The following is a 17,164-nucleotide window of genomic DNA, read 5'->3' on the forward strand; positions in this document are numbered from 1 at the left end:
CGCACAGGCACAGCCAGCCAACCAATGATGTCAGGAGACGGGCAGCGCTAACAATGGGGGTGCTGCGTGTCATTAAAAAGGAAAGTCACACCTCAGGGACATTGTAATGGTCTGTAATGAGACACATTTTGTACTTGTTGAGTTCCACGTGTGCAAGGAGAAAAAGTCAGCCACCTTGTACAAATGCAGCAGTACTGCTGTACAAGGTGGCTGTTATACATAGAAACACCTGGGGGGGTGGGGGGCAGGCTCCCTTCAATTTCAGTTCATGTGCCTGCATGGCGTTTGCAGGACACGTTGCCAGCTACACAGCAGGGGAACAGCTGGCGGTGCTGAACCCCACTAACACATTGGCTGGTGTTTTTCTCTGTGCAGCTAGCATGTCCGGGCAGAAACTGGCGTTGTTTGAGCCCAGGGTCAGCAGGAGGAGGAGAGGAGCAAAGTGTAGGCCGAAGCCTGCACTGGTGGCAGCTTTTGGTCAGTTGTGCCAGCGTGGCTTGTGCTGGACACGATGCCAACTACACAGCAGGGGAACAGCTGGCGGTGCTGAACCCCACGAACACATTGACTGGTGTTTTTCTCTGTGCAGCTAGCAGTTCTGGGCAGAAACTAGCGGTGTTTGAGCCCAGGGTCAGCAGGAGGAGTAGAGGAGCAGAGTGTAGGCCGAAGCCTAGTTGAACCAATTTCAAAGGTTACCTTTAACCCCCCCCCTCAGGTGTTGCAAGGTACAAGAGCCACACCTTGAACAGCATTAATGATGCACAAGTCAAAGGTTGCTCTATTTAATTTTGCTCCTTGCACACGCTGAATAAAACACGTACACTATTTAGCCCATTATACTGTCAAACAGTAGTGGAGGCGTGACTTGTCTTTTTAAGGAGATGCAGCACAGGTGTCAAAATTTACACCTAGCTGCTGTGCGCAGATTCCTGAGCGTTGTTATTTGCTGTACAGGAGTCTGCGCTATTGTGATCCCTTGGCCATGCGCTGTGAGCGCTTCCTGTCTTCTGACCTCATTTAATGTCGGCCGTTACGGTTAGCGATGGACATGAATCCCAGACCCACAGTGTGTTTTCAAAAAATCACACTGCGTGGCTGGGATTCGTGGCCTTGTGCAGTAAATATGTTCGCCGCTCACACATGTCCTTACACCTGCTTCAGACTGGGCGGCCTCATCTGATCCCTTATCGCCTGCCGCGGCCATGAGGACACCCAGTCTGAAGAAGGCGGAAGGAGATGAGTGAACACAGGCAAACATATGCACTGCACATGCCCATCAATCACACCCTCGCTGTTCAAAAAAATAAGACACCGAGGGGCGTTGTTTCGAGCAGGGCAGACGCACAGGCGCAGCCAGCTAACCAATGATGTCAAAAGACGGGCAGCGCTGACAAGGGTGGTGCTGCGTATCATTAGAAAGGAAAGTCACACCTCAGGGACAGTGGAATGGTCTCAATGAGACACATTTAGTACGTGTTTAATTAAACGTGGGCAAGGAGAAAAAGTCAGCCACCTTGTACAAATGCAGCAGTACTGCTGTACAAGGTGGCTGTTTTACATAGAAACACCTGGGGGTGGGGGGCAGGCTCCCTTCAATTTCAGTTCATGTGCCTGCGTGGCGTTTGCAGGTCACGTTGCAAGCTACACAGCAGGGGAACAGCTGGCGTTGCTGAACCCCACTGACACATTGACTGGTGTTTTTCTCTGTGCAGCTCGCATGTCCGGGCAAAAACTGGCGGTGTTAGAGCCCAGGGTCAGCAGGAGGAGGAGAGGAGCAATGTGTAGGCCGAAGCCTGCACTGGTGGCAGCTTTTGGTCAGTTGTGCCAGCGTGGCTTGTGCTGGACACGATGCCGACTACACAGCAGGGGAACAGCTGGCGGTGCTGAACCCCACTAACACATTGACTGGTGTTTTTCTCTGTGCAGCTAGCAGTTCCGGGCAAAAACTAGCGGTGTTTGAGCCCAGGGTCAGCAGGAGAGGAGCAGAGTGTAGGCCGAAGCCTAATTGAACCAATTTCAAAGGTTACCTTTAACCCCCCCTCAGGTGTTGCAAGGTACAAGAGCCACACCTTGTGCAGCATTAATGCTGCACAAGTAAAAGGTTGCTCTATTTGGTTTGCTCCTTGCACACGCTGAATAAAACACGTACACTATTTAGCCCATTATACTGTCAAACAGTTGTGGAGGCGTGACTTGTCTTTTTAAGGAGACGCAGCACAGGTGTCAAAATTTGCACCTAGGTACTGGGCGCAGATTCCTGAGCGTTGTTATTTGCTGTACAGGAGTCTGCGCTATTGTGATCCCTTGGCCATGCGCTGTGAGCGCTTCCTGTCTTCTGACCTCATTTCATGTCGGCCGTTGCGGTTAGCGATGGACATGAATCCCAGACCCACAGTGTGTTTTCAAAAAATCACACTGCGTGGCTGGGATTCGTGGCCTTGTGCAGTAAATAGGTTTGCCGCTTACACATGTCCTTACACCTGCTCCAGACTGGGCGGCCTCAGCTGATCCCTTATCGCCTACCACGGCCAGGAGGCCGCACAGTCTGAAGAAGGCGGAAGGAGATGAGTTAAGACAGGCGAACATATGCACTGCTCGTGCCCATAAACCACACCCTCGCTGACAAAATAAATATGACAACGAGGGGCGTTGTTTCTAGCAGGGCGGATGCACAGGCGCAGCCAGCTAACCATGATGACAAAAGACGGGAAACGCTACCAAGGGGGGTGCTGCGTATCATTAGAAAGGAAAGTCACACCTCAGGGACAGTGGAATGGTCTCAATGAGACACATTTTGTACGTGTTGAGTTCCACGTGGGCAAGGAGAAAAAGTCAGCCACCTTGTACAAATGCAGCAGTACTGCTGTACTAGGTGGCTGTTATACATAGAAACACCTGGGGGGGTGGGGCCAGGTTCCCTTTAATTTCAGTTCATGTGCCTGCGTGGCGTTTGCAGGTCACGTTGCCGGCTACACAGCAGGGGAACAGCTGGCGTTGCTGAACCCCACTAACACATTGGCTGGTGTTTTCCTCTGTGCAGCTAGCACTTCCGGGCAAAAACTAGCGGTGTTTGAGCCCAGGGTCAGCAGGAGGAGGAGAGGAGCAGAGTGTAGGCCGAAGCCTGCACTGGTGGCAGCTTTTGTTCTGTTGTGCCAGCGTGGCTTGTGCTGGACACGTTGCCGACTACACAGCAGGGGAACAGCTGGCGGTGCTGAACCCCACTGACACATCACCTAGTGTTTTTTCTGTGTAGACAACACACAGGCATTTGTTGCTGAAAGAGCCATCTTGTACAGCAGTAATACTGCACATGGAAAATGGTGGCTCCGAAAATTATGCTCCTTGCAAACGCTGAAGTACACACTCATATAATGTGTCCCCTCACACCGTCAAACCATCCCGGAAGTGGGACTTTCCTTTGTAATGTGACACAGCACAGCCGTCATTCCAACCCCCTTGGTGCCGGGCGCCACCTCCTCAACGTTGTTTGGTTCTGTCACGGAGCCCGCGCTGTAATGTTATCCCTTGGCCATGCACAGTTAGCGGTGCCCGTCTTCTGACATCATGTAGGTGTCAGGCTGGCAGTGCCTGTGCGTCCAAGCTGCCCGAGATCCAACCTTGCAGTGTCATCTAATGTAGTCCCACTGCGGGCCAGGGATCCATGGGCATGCGCAGTGCATATCATCGCCTCTCACTCACCTCCTTCCTGCTTCTTCAGACTGTGCGGCGTCACGGCCGTGGCATGCTATTAGGGATCAGCTGACGCCACCTAGAGGCTAGTATATGCACTGCGCATGGCCATGGATACCAGGCCCACTGTGGGATCACATTAGACGACACTGCGAGGTGTGATTTCGGGCTGCGTGGACGCACAGGCGCAGCCAGGACGACAACAAATGATGTCAGAGGACGGGCAGCGCAAACTGTGCATGGCCAAGGGATAACATAACAGCGCAGGGTCCATGACGGAATCAAACAACGCTAAGGAGGCAGCGCACGGTGCCAAGGAGGTAGCAATGACGGCTGTGCTGCGTCACATTACAAAGGAAAGTCCCACCTCCGGGACGGTTGGACGGTGTGAGGGGACACATTACATGAGTGTGTAGTTCAGCGTTTGCAAGGAGCATAATTTCAAGAGCGACCTTTCCCTTGTGCAGTATTAGTGCTGCACATGGTGGCTCTTTCAGTAACAAACGCCTAGGGGGGGGGGGGAACAGGTCCCCTTACATTTTAGTTGTGCTAGCGTGGCGGTCGCATGACACGTTGCCGGATACACAGCTGGGGATCAGCTGACGTTACTGAACCCCAATAACAGAGGAGCGACTGTTGACTGTGCACACAGCACTTCCAGGCACCAACTGGCGGTGTTAGAGCCCAGGGACAGCAGGAGGAGCAGATTAGAGGTATTGCCGCACACACAGCTGCGGATCAGCTGACGTTACTGAACCCCAATAACAGAGGAGCGACTGTTGACTGTGCACACAGCACTTCCAGGCACCAACTGGCGGTGTTAGAGCCCAGGGACAGCAGGAGGAGCAGATTGGAGGTATTGCCGCACACACAGCTGGGGATCAGCTGACGTTACTGAACCCCAATAACAGAGGAGCGACTGTTGACTGTGCACACAGCACTTCCAGGCACCAACTGGCGGTGTTAGAGCCCAGGGACAGCAGGAGGAGCAGAGGAACAGAGTGTAGGCCGAAGCCTGATTGGAGCAAGTTGAAAGGGAACCTTTAACCCCCCCCCCCCCCCCAAGACGTTTGTAGCTGAAAGAGCCATCTTGTGCAGCACTAACGATGCAAAAGGAAAAGTTGGTTCTTTTAATTATGCTCCTTGCAAACACCGAAGTAAACACTAAAAATGTGTCCCCTTATACCGTTAAACCGTCCCGGAGGTGCGAATTTCCTTCGTAAAGGGACACAGCACAGCTGTCATTCCTATCCCCTTGGTGCCGTGCGCTGCCTCCTCAGCGTTGTTTTAAGCTGTCACGGAGCCTGCGCTGTTCTGTTAGCCCTTGGCCATGCCCAATTAGCGCTGCCTGTCTTCTGACATAATTTGGTGTCAGGCTGTCACTGCCTGTGCGTCCACGCTGCTCCAGATCCCACCTCGCAGTCTAGTCCAACGTAATCCCACTGCGGGCCTTGGAACCATGGACATGCACAGTGCATATCCTCGACTCTCACTCCCCTCCTTCCCTCTTCTTCAGACTGTGCGGTGTCACGGCCGTGGCATGCTATTAGGGATCAGCTGACGGCGCACAGTCTAAAGAAGGCGGAGGGAAATGAGCGAGAGCCCGAGGGGAAGATATGCACTGCGCATGCCCATGGATCCCAGGCCCGCAGTGTGACTCAATCAGAAGACACAGCGAGGCGGGATCTCGGGCAGCGCGGCCGCACAGGCGCAGCCAGCCTGACACCAAATTATGTCAGAAGACAGGCAGCGCAAATAGGGCATGCCCAAGGGATAACAGTACAGCGCAGGCTCCGTGACAGCTTAAAACAACGCTGAGGAGGCAGCGCATGGCACCAAGGGGGTAGGAATGACGGCTGTGCTGCGTCACATTGCGAAGGAAAGTCCCAGCTCCGGGACAGTATAATGGTATCAGTGAACACATTTTATAAGTGTTAAGTTCTGCGTGTGCAAGGAGCTAAAAAAAAAAGAGCTACCTTTTCCTTGTGCAGCATTACTGCTGCACAAGATGGCTCTTTCAGTAACAAACGACGGGGGGGGGGGGGACAGGTTCCCTTACATTTAGGTTGTTGTGCCAGCGTGGCGGTTGCAGGACACATTGCCGGCTACACAGCTGGGGATCAGCTGACGTTACTGAAACCCAATAACACTGGGTCGTATGTTTTTACTGTGCAGCCTGCACTTCTGAGCCGCAACTGGCGGTGTTGGAGCCCAGGAATAGCAGTTCAGGTGGTAGAAAGATGAACACAGCAGGAGACCTGGATGACACCCAATTACTTAATCAGGCAGAGGAGTGGCAAATTCCTGCGAGATCCAGGCCTGGTTCATTTTCAGGAAAGTAAGCCGGTCAACGTTATCGGAGGATAGTCGCATGCGACGGTCTGTTAGTACACCACCTGCGGCACTAAAGACACGTTCCGATAAGACACTAGCCGCAGGGCAAGCCAGCACCTCCAATGCATACTGGCTTAGCTCTGGCCATGTATCCAGCTTAGAGACCCAAAACTTGAACGGGGAAGAGCCGTCTGGGAGTACAGTAAGAGGGCAAGCCATGTAGTCTGTCACCATCTGACGGAACCGTTGCCTCCTGCTGACTGGAGCCGCCGGTGATGGCGTAGACATTTGGGGCGGGCACACAAAAGTGTGCCAGAGTTGTGCCATACTGGGCTTGCCTTGGGCAGAGGCACTGCTTCTGCTCCCTCTTTGGGCAGAGCCTCCCCCACTGCCTCGACGCACTGAGCTGCTTTGTAAAGCACTAGCAGCACTCCTCTCAGTTGGACAGGAGAAGATGATGGAATTCACCAGTGTGTCGTGGTACTCCCGCAATTTACGCTCCCGGGTCAACGCAGGGATGAGGTTTTGGACGTTGTCCCGGTAGCGAGGATCGAGGAGGGTGAACACCCAATAATCAGGCATGTTGAGAATGTGGTCGATGCGGCGGTCGTTTCTCAGGCACTGCAGCATGAAATCCACCATGTGCTGCAGAGTGCCAACTGGCCCAGAAACGCTGTCCCCTGCTTGAGACATGATCTCTGCCCGCTCGTCATCACCCCACCCTCGCTGTACACACTGACCACTGGACAATTGTGTCGCTCCCTCCTCTGGACGGAGCTCTTCCTCCTCCATTGACTCCTCCTCATCCTCCTCACAAATTGGCCCCTGCGTACCCCTTTGTGAGGAACCACGTGGCGCTGACTCTCCAGAAGCTGATGGAAAAGGTGACTCCTCATCCTCCACCTCTTCCACCACATCATCCCTTAACCCTTGCAAAGTTTGCTGAAGCAGGCAGATAAGGGGGACAGTCATGCTGACTAGTGCATCATCTGCACTTGCCATCCGCATGGAATAATCAAAAGGACGCAAAACCTGGCAGACGTCCTTCATAGTGGCCCACTCTGTGGTTGTGAAGTCTGATCGGCGCTGACTGCGACTTCTTTGCGCCTGATGCAGCTGGTACTCCATAACTGCTTGCTGCTGCTCACACAACCGCTCCAACATATGTAACGTGGAATTCCACCGGGTAGGTAGGTCACATATGATGCGGTGTTCCGGAAGGTGGAATCGGCGCTGCAGAGCAGCAATGCGGGATCTGGCCAAGCTGGAACGCCGCAAGTGAGCACACTCTAGGCGGACCTTGTGCAGCAGGGCATCAAGATCCGGATAGTCCCTCAGAAAACTCTGCACAACCAAATTGAGCACATGTGCCAGACATGGGATGTGAGTGAGGTTGCCAAGGGCCAAAGCTGCCACCAGATTTCGGCCATTGTCACACACTACCATGCCTGTCTGGAGATTCGCTGGCAGTAACCACACATCGCTCTCCTGCTTGATGGCATTCCAGAGCTCCTGCGCTGTGTGGCTTCGATGCCCCAATGAAACTAGTTTCAAGACGGCCTGCTGACGTTTGGCCACGGCTGTGCTCATGTCGGTCATAGGTAAACGTTCACGGGTCCATGTGGAGGTGGACTGTGACGGATCCTGCAGAGAGGAATCAGAGGAACTGGTGTAAGAGGAGGAGTCGATGCGTACAGACTGGATTCCTGCAATCCTTGGAGTGGGCAGGACACGTCCTGCGCCACTCGCACGATCTGTACCTGGCTCAACAACATTAACCCAATGGGCAGTGAGGGAAACATATCGCCCCTGTCCATGCTGACTGGTCCACGCATCGGTGGTGAGGTGGACCTTGCTACTGACGGCGTTCAGTAGCCCATGTTTTATGTTTGCCTCAACATGCCTGTGCAGGGCAGGGACAGCCTGCCTGCTGAAGTAAAAGCGGCTGGGCACCTTGTACTGTGGGACTGCCAATGCCATCAAGTCACGGAAGCTGTCAGTCTCCACCAGCCTGAACGAGAGCATTTCCAGGGACAACAGTTTGGCAATGCCTGCATTCAGAGCCTGTGCTCGGGGGTGGTTGGCCGAGAATGCCCGCCTTTTCTCCCATGCCTGGACTACCGATGGCTGTAGAGTAGACTGGGAGTGTGAGGATGACTGGGAAGGTGGTGCTGTGGGTGGAATTACACTAGGTCTCTGGACAACAGTGGAGGAAGAGGCAACACGAGATGAAGAGGTGGTAGCTGCCGCTGTTGGTTGGCCTACGTCTTCACTGTGTTTCTGTAACTCCACCGCGTGCCTGTTCCGCACATGTTTCCACATATTTGTGGTATTGAGGTTGCTGACACTTTTACCTCTTTTTACTTTCTGATGACACAGCTTGCATTTGACAAAACAAATGTCATCTGCAACTGTGTCAAAAAAGGACCAGGCACTGCAAGTCTTGGGAGCGCCCTTTTTAGCTTTGGAAAGAGACAGGCTCCTAACGGGTGCCAAAGTGGAGGTTACAGGCTCCGCAGTCTTCCCCCTCCCTCTCCCTCTTTGGCCCGTAAGGGGAAGCTCTTCCTCAGAGCTGCTCCCACCACCTTCCTGTTCCTCACGCCACGATGGGTCAAGGACCTCATCATCTCCACTACCCTCTGCCACCAACTGCTCCTCCTGGGTAGTCTCGGCAGCACAGTACGCATCAGAAAGCGGCACCTGAGTTTCATCATCAGATGCGTACTGCGCTGTGGTCACCGGAGGCACTGGCCCACCTGCCTCTTCAGAGTCAGAGAGATAAAGCTTTTGGGCATCACTGCACACTGCCTCTTCTTCCATTTCTCCAATGCTGCTTGGCTGGCCCCCTGTTTCCAAGCCAAGAGATTCAGAGAACAGAAGTAGAGACGGCTCCTGTCCTGGGCTCTCTGACTGCCTGGCCAATTTGGCAGGTGGTGAAGAGACAGATGGCTGCTCTCCAGTGCTCTGTGCCTGAGAGGATGTGGCACTAACTGAAGTCGATGCCGAGGCGTTAGCTGCCATCCACCCGACAACGGCTTCAATTTGGTCTTCACGTAGCAGCGGTGCACGGCGCTCTCCGACAAAGCTGCGCATGAAGGACTGTTCCCTGCTGAAACTGAGTGACGACGAGTCACCGGCGCCCGCAGCAGGCACAGAATCACCACGTCCTCTCCCTGCTCCTCTCCCTGCTCCGCGCCCACGCCCACGTGCCTTACTCCCTGCCCTCTTCATCTTGGTTGACAGATAAAGATAAGCAGAAAAGTACTAAGGCCTTAGTGTGCTTATTCCTGAAATGCTCCTCCTAACAGGTGTAAGAAACACTAATGTTGTAAATTGTGGACTAAACTTTATTATTTTTCAAATGTGGCCTACACAAGTGTTAAGTTGTGTTTGGTGAACTTTACTTTTTTTTTGGTGCAGATCGGGCTACAGAGCTAGTTTAAATCACACGGAGACCGTGCAGACAGCCGTAAACGGCGCTGCAAGGCCAAAAAACCCTCCTCTCGGTTATCCTATATAGTGTTTTTCCACTATTTAGCTGGATACGAGTGGAAAGACACTAATAGGAATTTTTTTTTTCAAATTTTAAACTGGCTGCACTATTTGAAAAAAAGGAAATTGTTTTTCAAGGTATGAGGCAGTAACGCACCCTGAGCTGAATCCAACCGGCTATGGCTGCACACAGACTACAGGGCGAGCTGGGCTCACACGGAGACCATGCAGACAGCCGTAAACGGCGCTGCAAGGCCCAAAAACCCCCCTCTAGGTTATCCTATGTAGTGTTTTTCCACAATAGAGCTGGAGACTGGTGGAAAAACACTAATAGGAAATTTGAGAAAAAATGTGCAGCAGGCTGCACTAAGAGCAAAAAAGGACAACTGTGTGAGGCAGTGTGAACCCCCCCTGAGCTGAATACAACCGGGTATATGGCTGCACACAGACTACAGAGTGAGCTGCACACACACACACACACAGAGACCTTGCAGAACGCTGTTAAAACAGCGCTGCAAGGCAAGAGCAAGGTGAACAGTGAAGAACACACAGCGTTTTGCTAAATTAGCCTTTGGAAAGGAAAATAAAGCAATTAGCTAGCTCGACTGGCCCTCAGTTAGAACACAGCGTCCTGTCCCTAACTGAAATCACAGCAGAGTGAGCGCAAAATGGCGGCAGCGTTTTTTATAGTGCAGAGTGACATCATTTCAGCAGCCAATCACAGCCTTGCCAGTACTTACATGCCCACCATGCTAAACAGGATGTGCCCACACTTCCAATCATTCCTCATTGGCTGCTGCGTTCAGTTTGAATTCTGGGAACTTCCGATTCCGGTATCCGATACGCGGGAAGTATCGGAATTCGGTATCGGAATTCCGATACCGCAAATATCGGCCGATACCCGATACTTGCGGTATCGGAATGCTCAACACTACCCACTACACATGCCTGTGACCATCCTGCTGAGTAGAGATGAGCGGGTTGCTTTACAGCCCCAATCCATGGTTCAGGTTAGTGCTTTTTGACCGTGGACAGACAAACTTTTTCCGGGATCCATTCTCGGCTTATGATTTGCCAGGCTGTCGTGCCACCGCACAGATGTCACAGCAGGCCAACGAATCAATCTCCAAGTCATTATTGTAAAATATTTGGTAATGTGTTTAAAGAATCATTTATTTCAATCTGTGTGTCTGCTTTTGTGTGAGCGCCCCCTCTGGTCAGCGGCTACAGAGCAGCGGGGTGAGGATTGTGAATAAATCATTTATTTTGTATATGCAGAGTTTGGGGTGATATGACTTCTGGGAATTGTAGTCTTCATTGATACATGTATAGGAGTCTGGCTAAGCTCATTGTTAAAGGGGGCGAGGGGTCTGTCATCGGTGTCTTTCCACTGACATCGAGCAGAATGCTGATTACGGCTCCATCCTATAGCATGTTGTAAAGACCGGATTAGTACAAGCTGCCGTACTTAATTTTTACAAAGTTGTTCAGCTTTTAGGCTATGTGCACACGTTCAGGAATGTCTGCAGAATTTTCCTGAACAAAACCGGACGTTTTCTGCAGGAAATCCACGTGCGTTTTTTGCGCGGATTTTTTGCGGATTTTTCACACTTTTTTTCCGGAGTTTCCCAATGCAATAATAGAGCGGCAAAAATGCAAAAAATCTGCAAAATTAATGAACATGCTGCGTTTTTTACCGCAATGTTTTTTTGTTTTTTTTTTTGCGGAAAAAAAACACAGCATGTGCACAACAATTGCGGAATGCATTATAAAAGATTGATGGAATGCTTATGTATGCTTTTTTTTAAGCGTTTTTCCAGCGGAAGACAGTCGAAAAAATGCAAAAAAAAAAAATCCTGAACGTGTGCACATGGAAAAAAACGCATCATGTGCACAAAACACCCGGAATTCATTCTAAATGATGGGATGCTTATTGTATGTGGTTTTATTGCGGTTTTATAGTGTTTTTATCGGGAAAAACCGCAAAAAAACCGCAACGTGTGAACACAGCTTAAATGTAGATTGTATTTGCCAACTCTAGAATGCTGTGCAGAGGGGAACACACGATTCTCGTTATCCTACAGATAGCAAGAGGGGCAACAGATCCGCGGGCTAGTGATTATCTTATTGGGGGCTATAGGGCACGGTGGAGGTTCAGCATCCATACATATGGAAGGTATTCCGGAGATAAAAGGTTAGCCATACTAAATAACCAGCCTCTGTTCTTTGTCTTCACCTGGATTTCATTTGTTTTGGCTGAGGTCAGGGAGTATGCTAACATTCCACGCTACAATGTCAGTGTTCCTTGTCCTGAGCTTAGGGTATGTTCACACGTTCAGGATTTCCATCCTTTTTTTTTCAGGACAGTTTTTTTAAAAAACTGCAGCTCTTGGCAGAAAACGCAGGTCCTTTTTTTGTCCGTTTTTGATGCGTTTTTGATGCGTTTTTTTATGCGTTTTTTGATGCGCTTTTTTATCCTTTTTTTACTGTGTGTTTCCTAGGAAGCTTTTTAGGGCTAAAATGGCTGAAAATACCTAACCCTACCCCTAACCCTACCCCTAACCCTACCCCTAACCCTACCCCTAACCCTACCCCTAACCCTACCCCTAACCCTACCCCTAACCCTAACCCTATTCTAACCTTAGTGAAAAAAAAAAAAAAAAAAAAAAATTCTTAATTTTTTTTATTGTCCCTACCAATGGAGGTGACAAAGTGGGGGGGTGTCATTTACTATTTTTTTATTTTGATCACTGAGATAGGTTATATCTCAGTGATCAAAATGCACTTTGGAGCGAATCTGCCGGCCGGCAGATTCGGCGGGCGCACTGCGCATGCGCCCGCCATTTTGCAAGATGGCGGCGCCCAGGGAGAAGACGGCCGGACGGACACCGGGACGCCGGGTAAGTATAAGGGGGGGAGATTAGGGCACGGGGGGGGGGCATCGGAACACTGGGGGGGGCATCGGAGCACGGGGGGGCGGGATCGGAGCACGGGGGGGCAGCCACACTCCGCCCACGTACTTCCGCCCGCTCCCCCGCACTTCCTGCTGCAGCGGTTCTGCACATCAAATCGCAGTAAAACCCGCAGATATATTTTTGATCTGCGGGTTTTACTGCGATTTTGACCTCACAATGGAGGTCTATGGGTGCAGAACCGCTGCGGTTCAGGAAGAAGAATTGACATGCTCCTTCTTTTTTCCGGGAGCTATTCAGCGCGTCTTTTTTTTTACAATTTCCGGACCATGTGCACAGTGTGTCCTGTTTTCCATAGGGTACAGTGTACTGTACCCTGCATGGAAAACAGCTGCGGAACCGCAGCGGCAAAACCGCCGCGGTTCCGCGGTAAAAAACGCACTGTGTGAACATGGCCTTATTTGACATTGAAAAATGTTCCAGCGCTGCCGGTGATGTTGTCTCCTAACACCGCAGTCTATGCTACTTGTAGCTACGGTAAATATCAGACTAATATTTATTCTGGTTACAATGACCTCTTCATACCGCATGCATGAAATATACGCTTAAAGGGGTGAGTTCTGATTCCTTGCAGGAAGCAGCTCTGGTCGGCCTTTGTGGTGTTACAACACAGTATGAATGTCTCTGTCTGGGTATTGCTCACTTCCTCTCCTAACCAGTTCAGCTAGCAGTGCTGTAGTGTATACTATCGGGGTTTCCTGGACGTCTCAATGTCATTAATTTTATAAATAGATTAGAACATGTTATGTATTTGTCCTCGCTGGTTGTGTAATGTGGGTGGGCCGCGCATGCGTTTCTCTCCTAATACCATCCGGAAACATCGTATGTGCATGGTTCCAGTAGGCAGTACTGCGGTATCTATGGTGCAGCAGATGCTGGTGAATGCACGACTGGTGAATGCACTACCTTCCTAATATAATAGCAGCACTGTGGATGAGATTTACTGAAATGCCATGGGTCTCCTGCCCCAAATTTACAACCACATATGTGCCTATGCACCTCGAAGTTCTGTCAATACACCCATGGTCTGCCCAGATGTTACAGCTTGTGAACTTGGCCATCTGAACCTGGCTGGACTGCAGAAGGTCTGCAACCCAGCTTGACCGGCACTCGAGATTTAACATTATTTGCTGTGGATTTTTGAGCGTGAAAACACCGCTATATAGCTGCGACAAATCCCACTGTGGTTTTTGCCTTTGTTTGAGGCCTTCAGTAAAAATGTCCTGCTGTGTCCTTGGGTCTCTGTTTGACCCCTTTTTTTTTTTTTATATCAGGCGAGAACTTTCAAATGGACTGTACACCCACTGGGAAATTCCCCAATCTAAGGTCTAAGGCTAGGGTCACATTGCGTTAGGGCAGTCCGTTTAGCGCATAGCGCTACGGACTGCGCTAAACACAGTGTCCCAAAAGGGATCACGTTTGCCGATCCCGCTAGCGCAGATCCCCGAACGCAAGCAGCGTTCGCGGTCCGTCACTCAAATGACGGCACATCGCTAGCGATGCGTTCGCCATTACAATCAATGGCGGCGTTAACAGACTACGTTACACTGCGTTATGCCGCGGTGTAACGTAGTCCGTTAAACGGGTTCACATAACGAAATGTGAACCTAGCGATAAATTTAATATACGCAGTGTATGTTGTGAATCTGCTAACAGATCCACTTAAAATTGCATTTTATTTTTATAAAGGTGTGATTTAAAAAAAAAAAAAAAAAAATTAAATGTTCCTGTCCAACCGGAACTTGTTCAGTATTTGTCATACATTATTATATTTTAGTAGAATTTTATCATCTTTTAAGTAAATAAATCTTTATAAATACCTTTATTTTGATTGATCTTGTATTTTTTTTCCCTCCCCAGGTGCTGGAGAATCGGGGAAAAGCACAATTGTCAAACAGATGAAGTAAGTATGGTTCCTTTTGTAGATCGTCCATACTTTCTGTACTTAAATGTATCAGGGCTGTTGTAAAAAGTTTTTGGGTAACGCTGCTGTTCTTCCATTCTAGGATTATCCATGAAGCCGGTTACTCAGAAGAGGAATGCAAACAGTACAAAGCTGTGGTATACAGTAACACTATACAGTCCATCATTGCCATTATCCGGGCCATGGGCAGATTGAAGATAGATTTTGGAGACCCGACAAGAGCGGTAAGTATTGCTAATGTGTCATTTATATGGAATAATAAGAGTAAGTTCACACTAGGCTTTTTTTTTTTTTTTTTCAGCGTTTGTTTTTTTTTTTTCTCTGCAGCAAAACCTGATCTCTTGGCAGGAAAGAAGCTGCAGAAAAAAAACAGGTTTTCTTTGTTTTGTTTTTTTTGTATGCATGCTGATAAAGTTTAATGTTGAAAAATAAAAAGTCCTATTCCATAGAATCAGGTTTTGGCACACAAAACACAGCAACCTGTGTTTTTGGTGCAGTTTTTTTTTTTTTTTTTTTTTTTCAGCGTATGTTTCACAACTCATACAAGTCAGTCGGTGGAAAAAAAGCTAAAAGAAACAATAAAAGGGACATGTTCTATGTCCAAAAATAAATGCAATGCTCAAAATAATGACAGCAAAACAAATGTGTGTGCATGAGATTTCTGAAACATCATAGGCTTTGCTGGTACTGTAAAAGGCAGCTGAAAATTGGCATAAAGAAAAAAAAAAAAAGACCGTGTGAACTTTGCCTACAACTATTTGGACAAAAGATCAGCACTTTGATTTTAGGGAAGAGAGTATACAGTATTAGAGACCAGACTTAGCGAAAAATACGGTATATATCCGGCCCCTCCAGGGCTATTAACTGCAGATTAGTGGAGGTGTTGGACCCCCACCGATATTGATGATCTATCCTAGGGGTTAGGTAATCAGTGTGACTTCCCTGTTATGTAACGTCATCCCCATTTAGTTATGTAATGTTAGTAAAATAAAAGCTTTGTTTATATTTTAAGAAGCATATTTTTTCTATTTTTGAGGGGTCGGACACAATATAAGGTTGCACTTTATATTGTCACTTTTGCAAAAAAAACTACTGCTTTAGCAGAGTGTTATGTCTTTGTAAGTAACATATGCATAGTGATTAGTTTGCCTGTCACTCATCCCACAGATTTACTAATATATGGTGAAGTTTACATTTATTCTATTCACCCGTTTCTTAGAGTGGTAAATCCTGCCCACCTCTGTCCACTTTCTGTAGCTCGGGAGGAGGGGTAGTAATTTAAATCTCATAAATAATCTTCTGTGCATTAATGCTGATAAACAATGATAGAACAGCTTTTCGAATGTGGGTTATACACTTGCTTGTACAATAGACCGAATGGGCAAAAACTAGGCAAATTATATTTAATGTAGATAAATGTAAAGTAATGCACCTAGGATGGAATAATCCTGTTGCTGCATATACGGTACATTAATTGGGACCCTACTCGGGAATACAAAACAGGAGAAGGACTTGGGTTTTCTGGTTACAAGTAAGCTGAGCAGCAGTACTCAATGTCAAGCAGCAGCCGCAAAGGGAAACCGGATTGTATAAAAAGAGAGAGAAAATCCCGCAATCCCAACATATTATTACCACTTTATAAATCACTGGTGAGGCTACATCTGGAATATGGGATCCAGTTTTGGGCTCCACATTTTAAAAAGGATATTCAGAGGTTAGAATCCGTTCAAAGGTGGGCAACTAGATTATTACAAGGGTTGGAAGGCTTCTCATATGAGGAGAGGTTGGAAAAGTTGGGTGTGTTTAGCTTAGAAAAAAAGACTCCTCAGAGGGGATCTCATTTATATATGTATAAATATATGTGGCCAGTACAAAGGACTGGTACATGACTTATTTCTTCCAAGAACCATACTAAGGACCAGGGAGAACTCATTACTGGTGGAAGAAAGGCGATTCCGGTATCTAAACAGGAAAGTGTTCTTTATGGTTAGAGCAGTCAGACTGTGGAACGCCCTACCACAGGAGGTAGTAATGGCAGACACTACAACAGCTTTTAAAAAAGGGACTGGATGATTTCTTCAGTACAAATAATATTCTGGGTTATGGTTAATTTAGGTGATAAAATGTATAATTGGTGGAGGAAGGTTGAACTTGATGGACCTAGGTCTTTTTTCAACCTATATAATGAAGTAATATTATATTAACCATATACAGCTTAAATTCTTACACTCCTGTGGCCCTGTATATAGGTGTTTTGCTAATTTTCCGGTTACTCTTAGGCTATATGCACACGTTGCGGATTAGGCTTAGGAATTTGTGGTGCGGATTCTGCCTCTCCCGGCAGAAAACGCACCTGCGGATATGTCATGTTTTTTGTGCGGTTCCGCAGCGTTTTTTTGTGCGTTTTTGCTGCGGTTTCCTTGCGGATTTGCTGAGTTTTTTACCTCTGTGGTTTTCTATAATGGAATGGGTACAAAAACGCTGCAGATTCACAAAAAAGAAGTGACATGCTACTTCTTTTAAACTGCAGCGGATTTTCCGCAAAGTGTGCACAGCATTTTTTTTCTCATTGATTTACACTGTACTGTAAATCAATTGCGGATCTGCAGTGTTTCTGCACTGCAAAAAACGCTGCTGATCCGCAGAGAATCCGCAACGTGTGCACATAGCCTTATAGAAATACAATGCCGAGATATGTGTTCAGCCTCTTGTTTTGGTCGTTTTTAACATCAAGAATACTATTGCTTGTGGT

The 17,164-nt window shown here is 48.6% G+C and overlaps 1 protein-coding gene across 3 annotated transcripts in view; it reads left to right on the forward strand.

Annotated features, from left to right (window-relative positions):
* Positions 1-17,164, forward strand: part of GNAI1 (G protein subunit alpha i1) — a 90,708-nt gene that overhangs the window by 36,533 nt on the left and 37,011 nt on the right. For all 3 annotated transcript variants that reach the window (XM_069765144.1, XM_069765145.1, XM_069765146.1), the window contains exons 2-3: positions 14,349-14,391; positions 14,495-14,636. In XM_069765144.1, the coding sequence (XP_069621245.1) occupies positions 14,349-14,391; positions 14,495-14,636 (185 nt within the window). The remainder of the gene's footprint in view (positions 1-14,348; positions 14,392-14,494; positions 14,637-17,164) is intronic.

This window comes from Ranitomeya imitator, chromosome 4, assembly GCF_032444005.1.
Source record: "Ranitomeya imitator isolate aRanImi1 chromosome 4, aRanImi1.pri, whole genome shotgun sequence".
In the NCBI taxonomy this organism is placed as follows: Eukaryota; Metazoa; Chordata; class Amphibia; order Anura; family Dendrobatidae; genus Ranitomeya; species Ranitomeya imitator.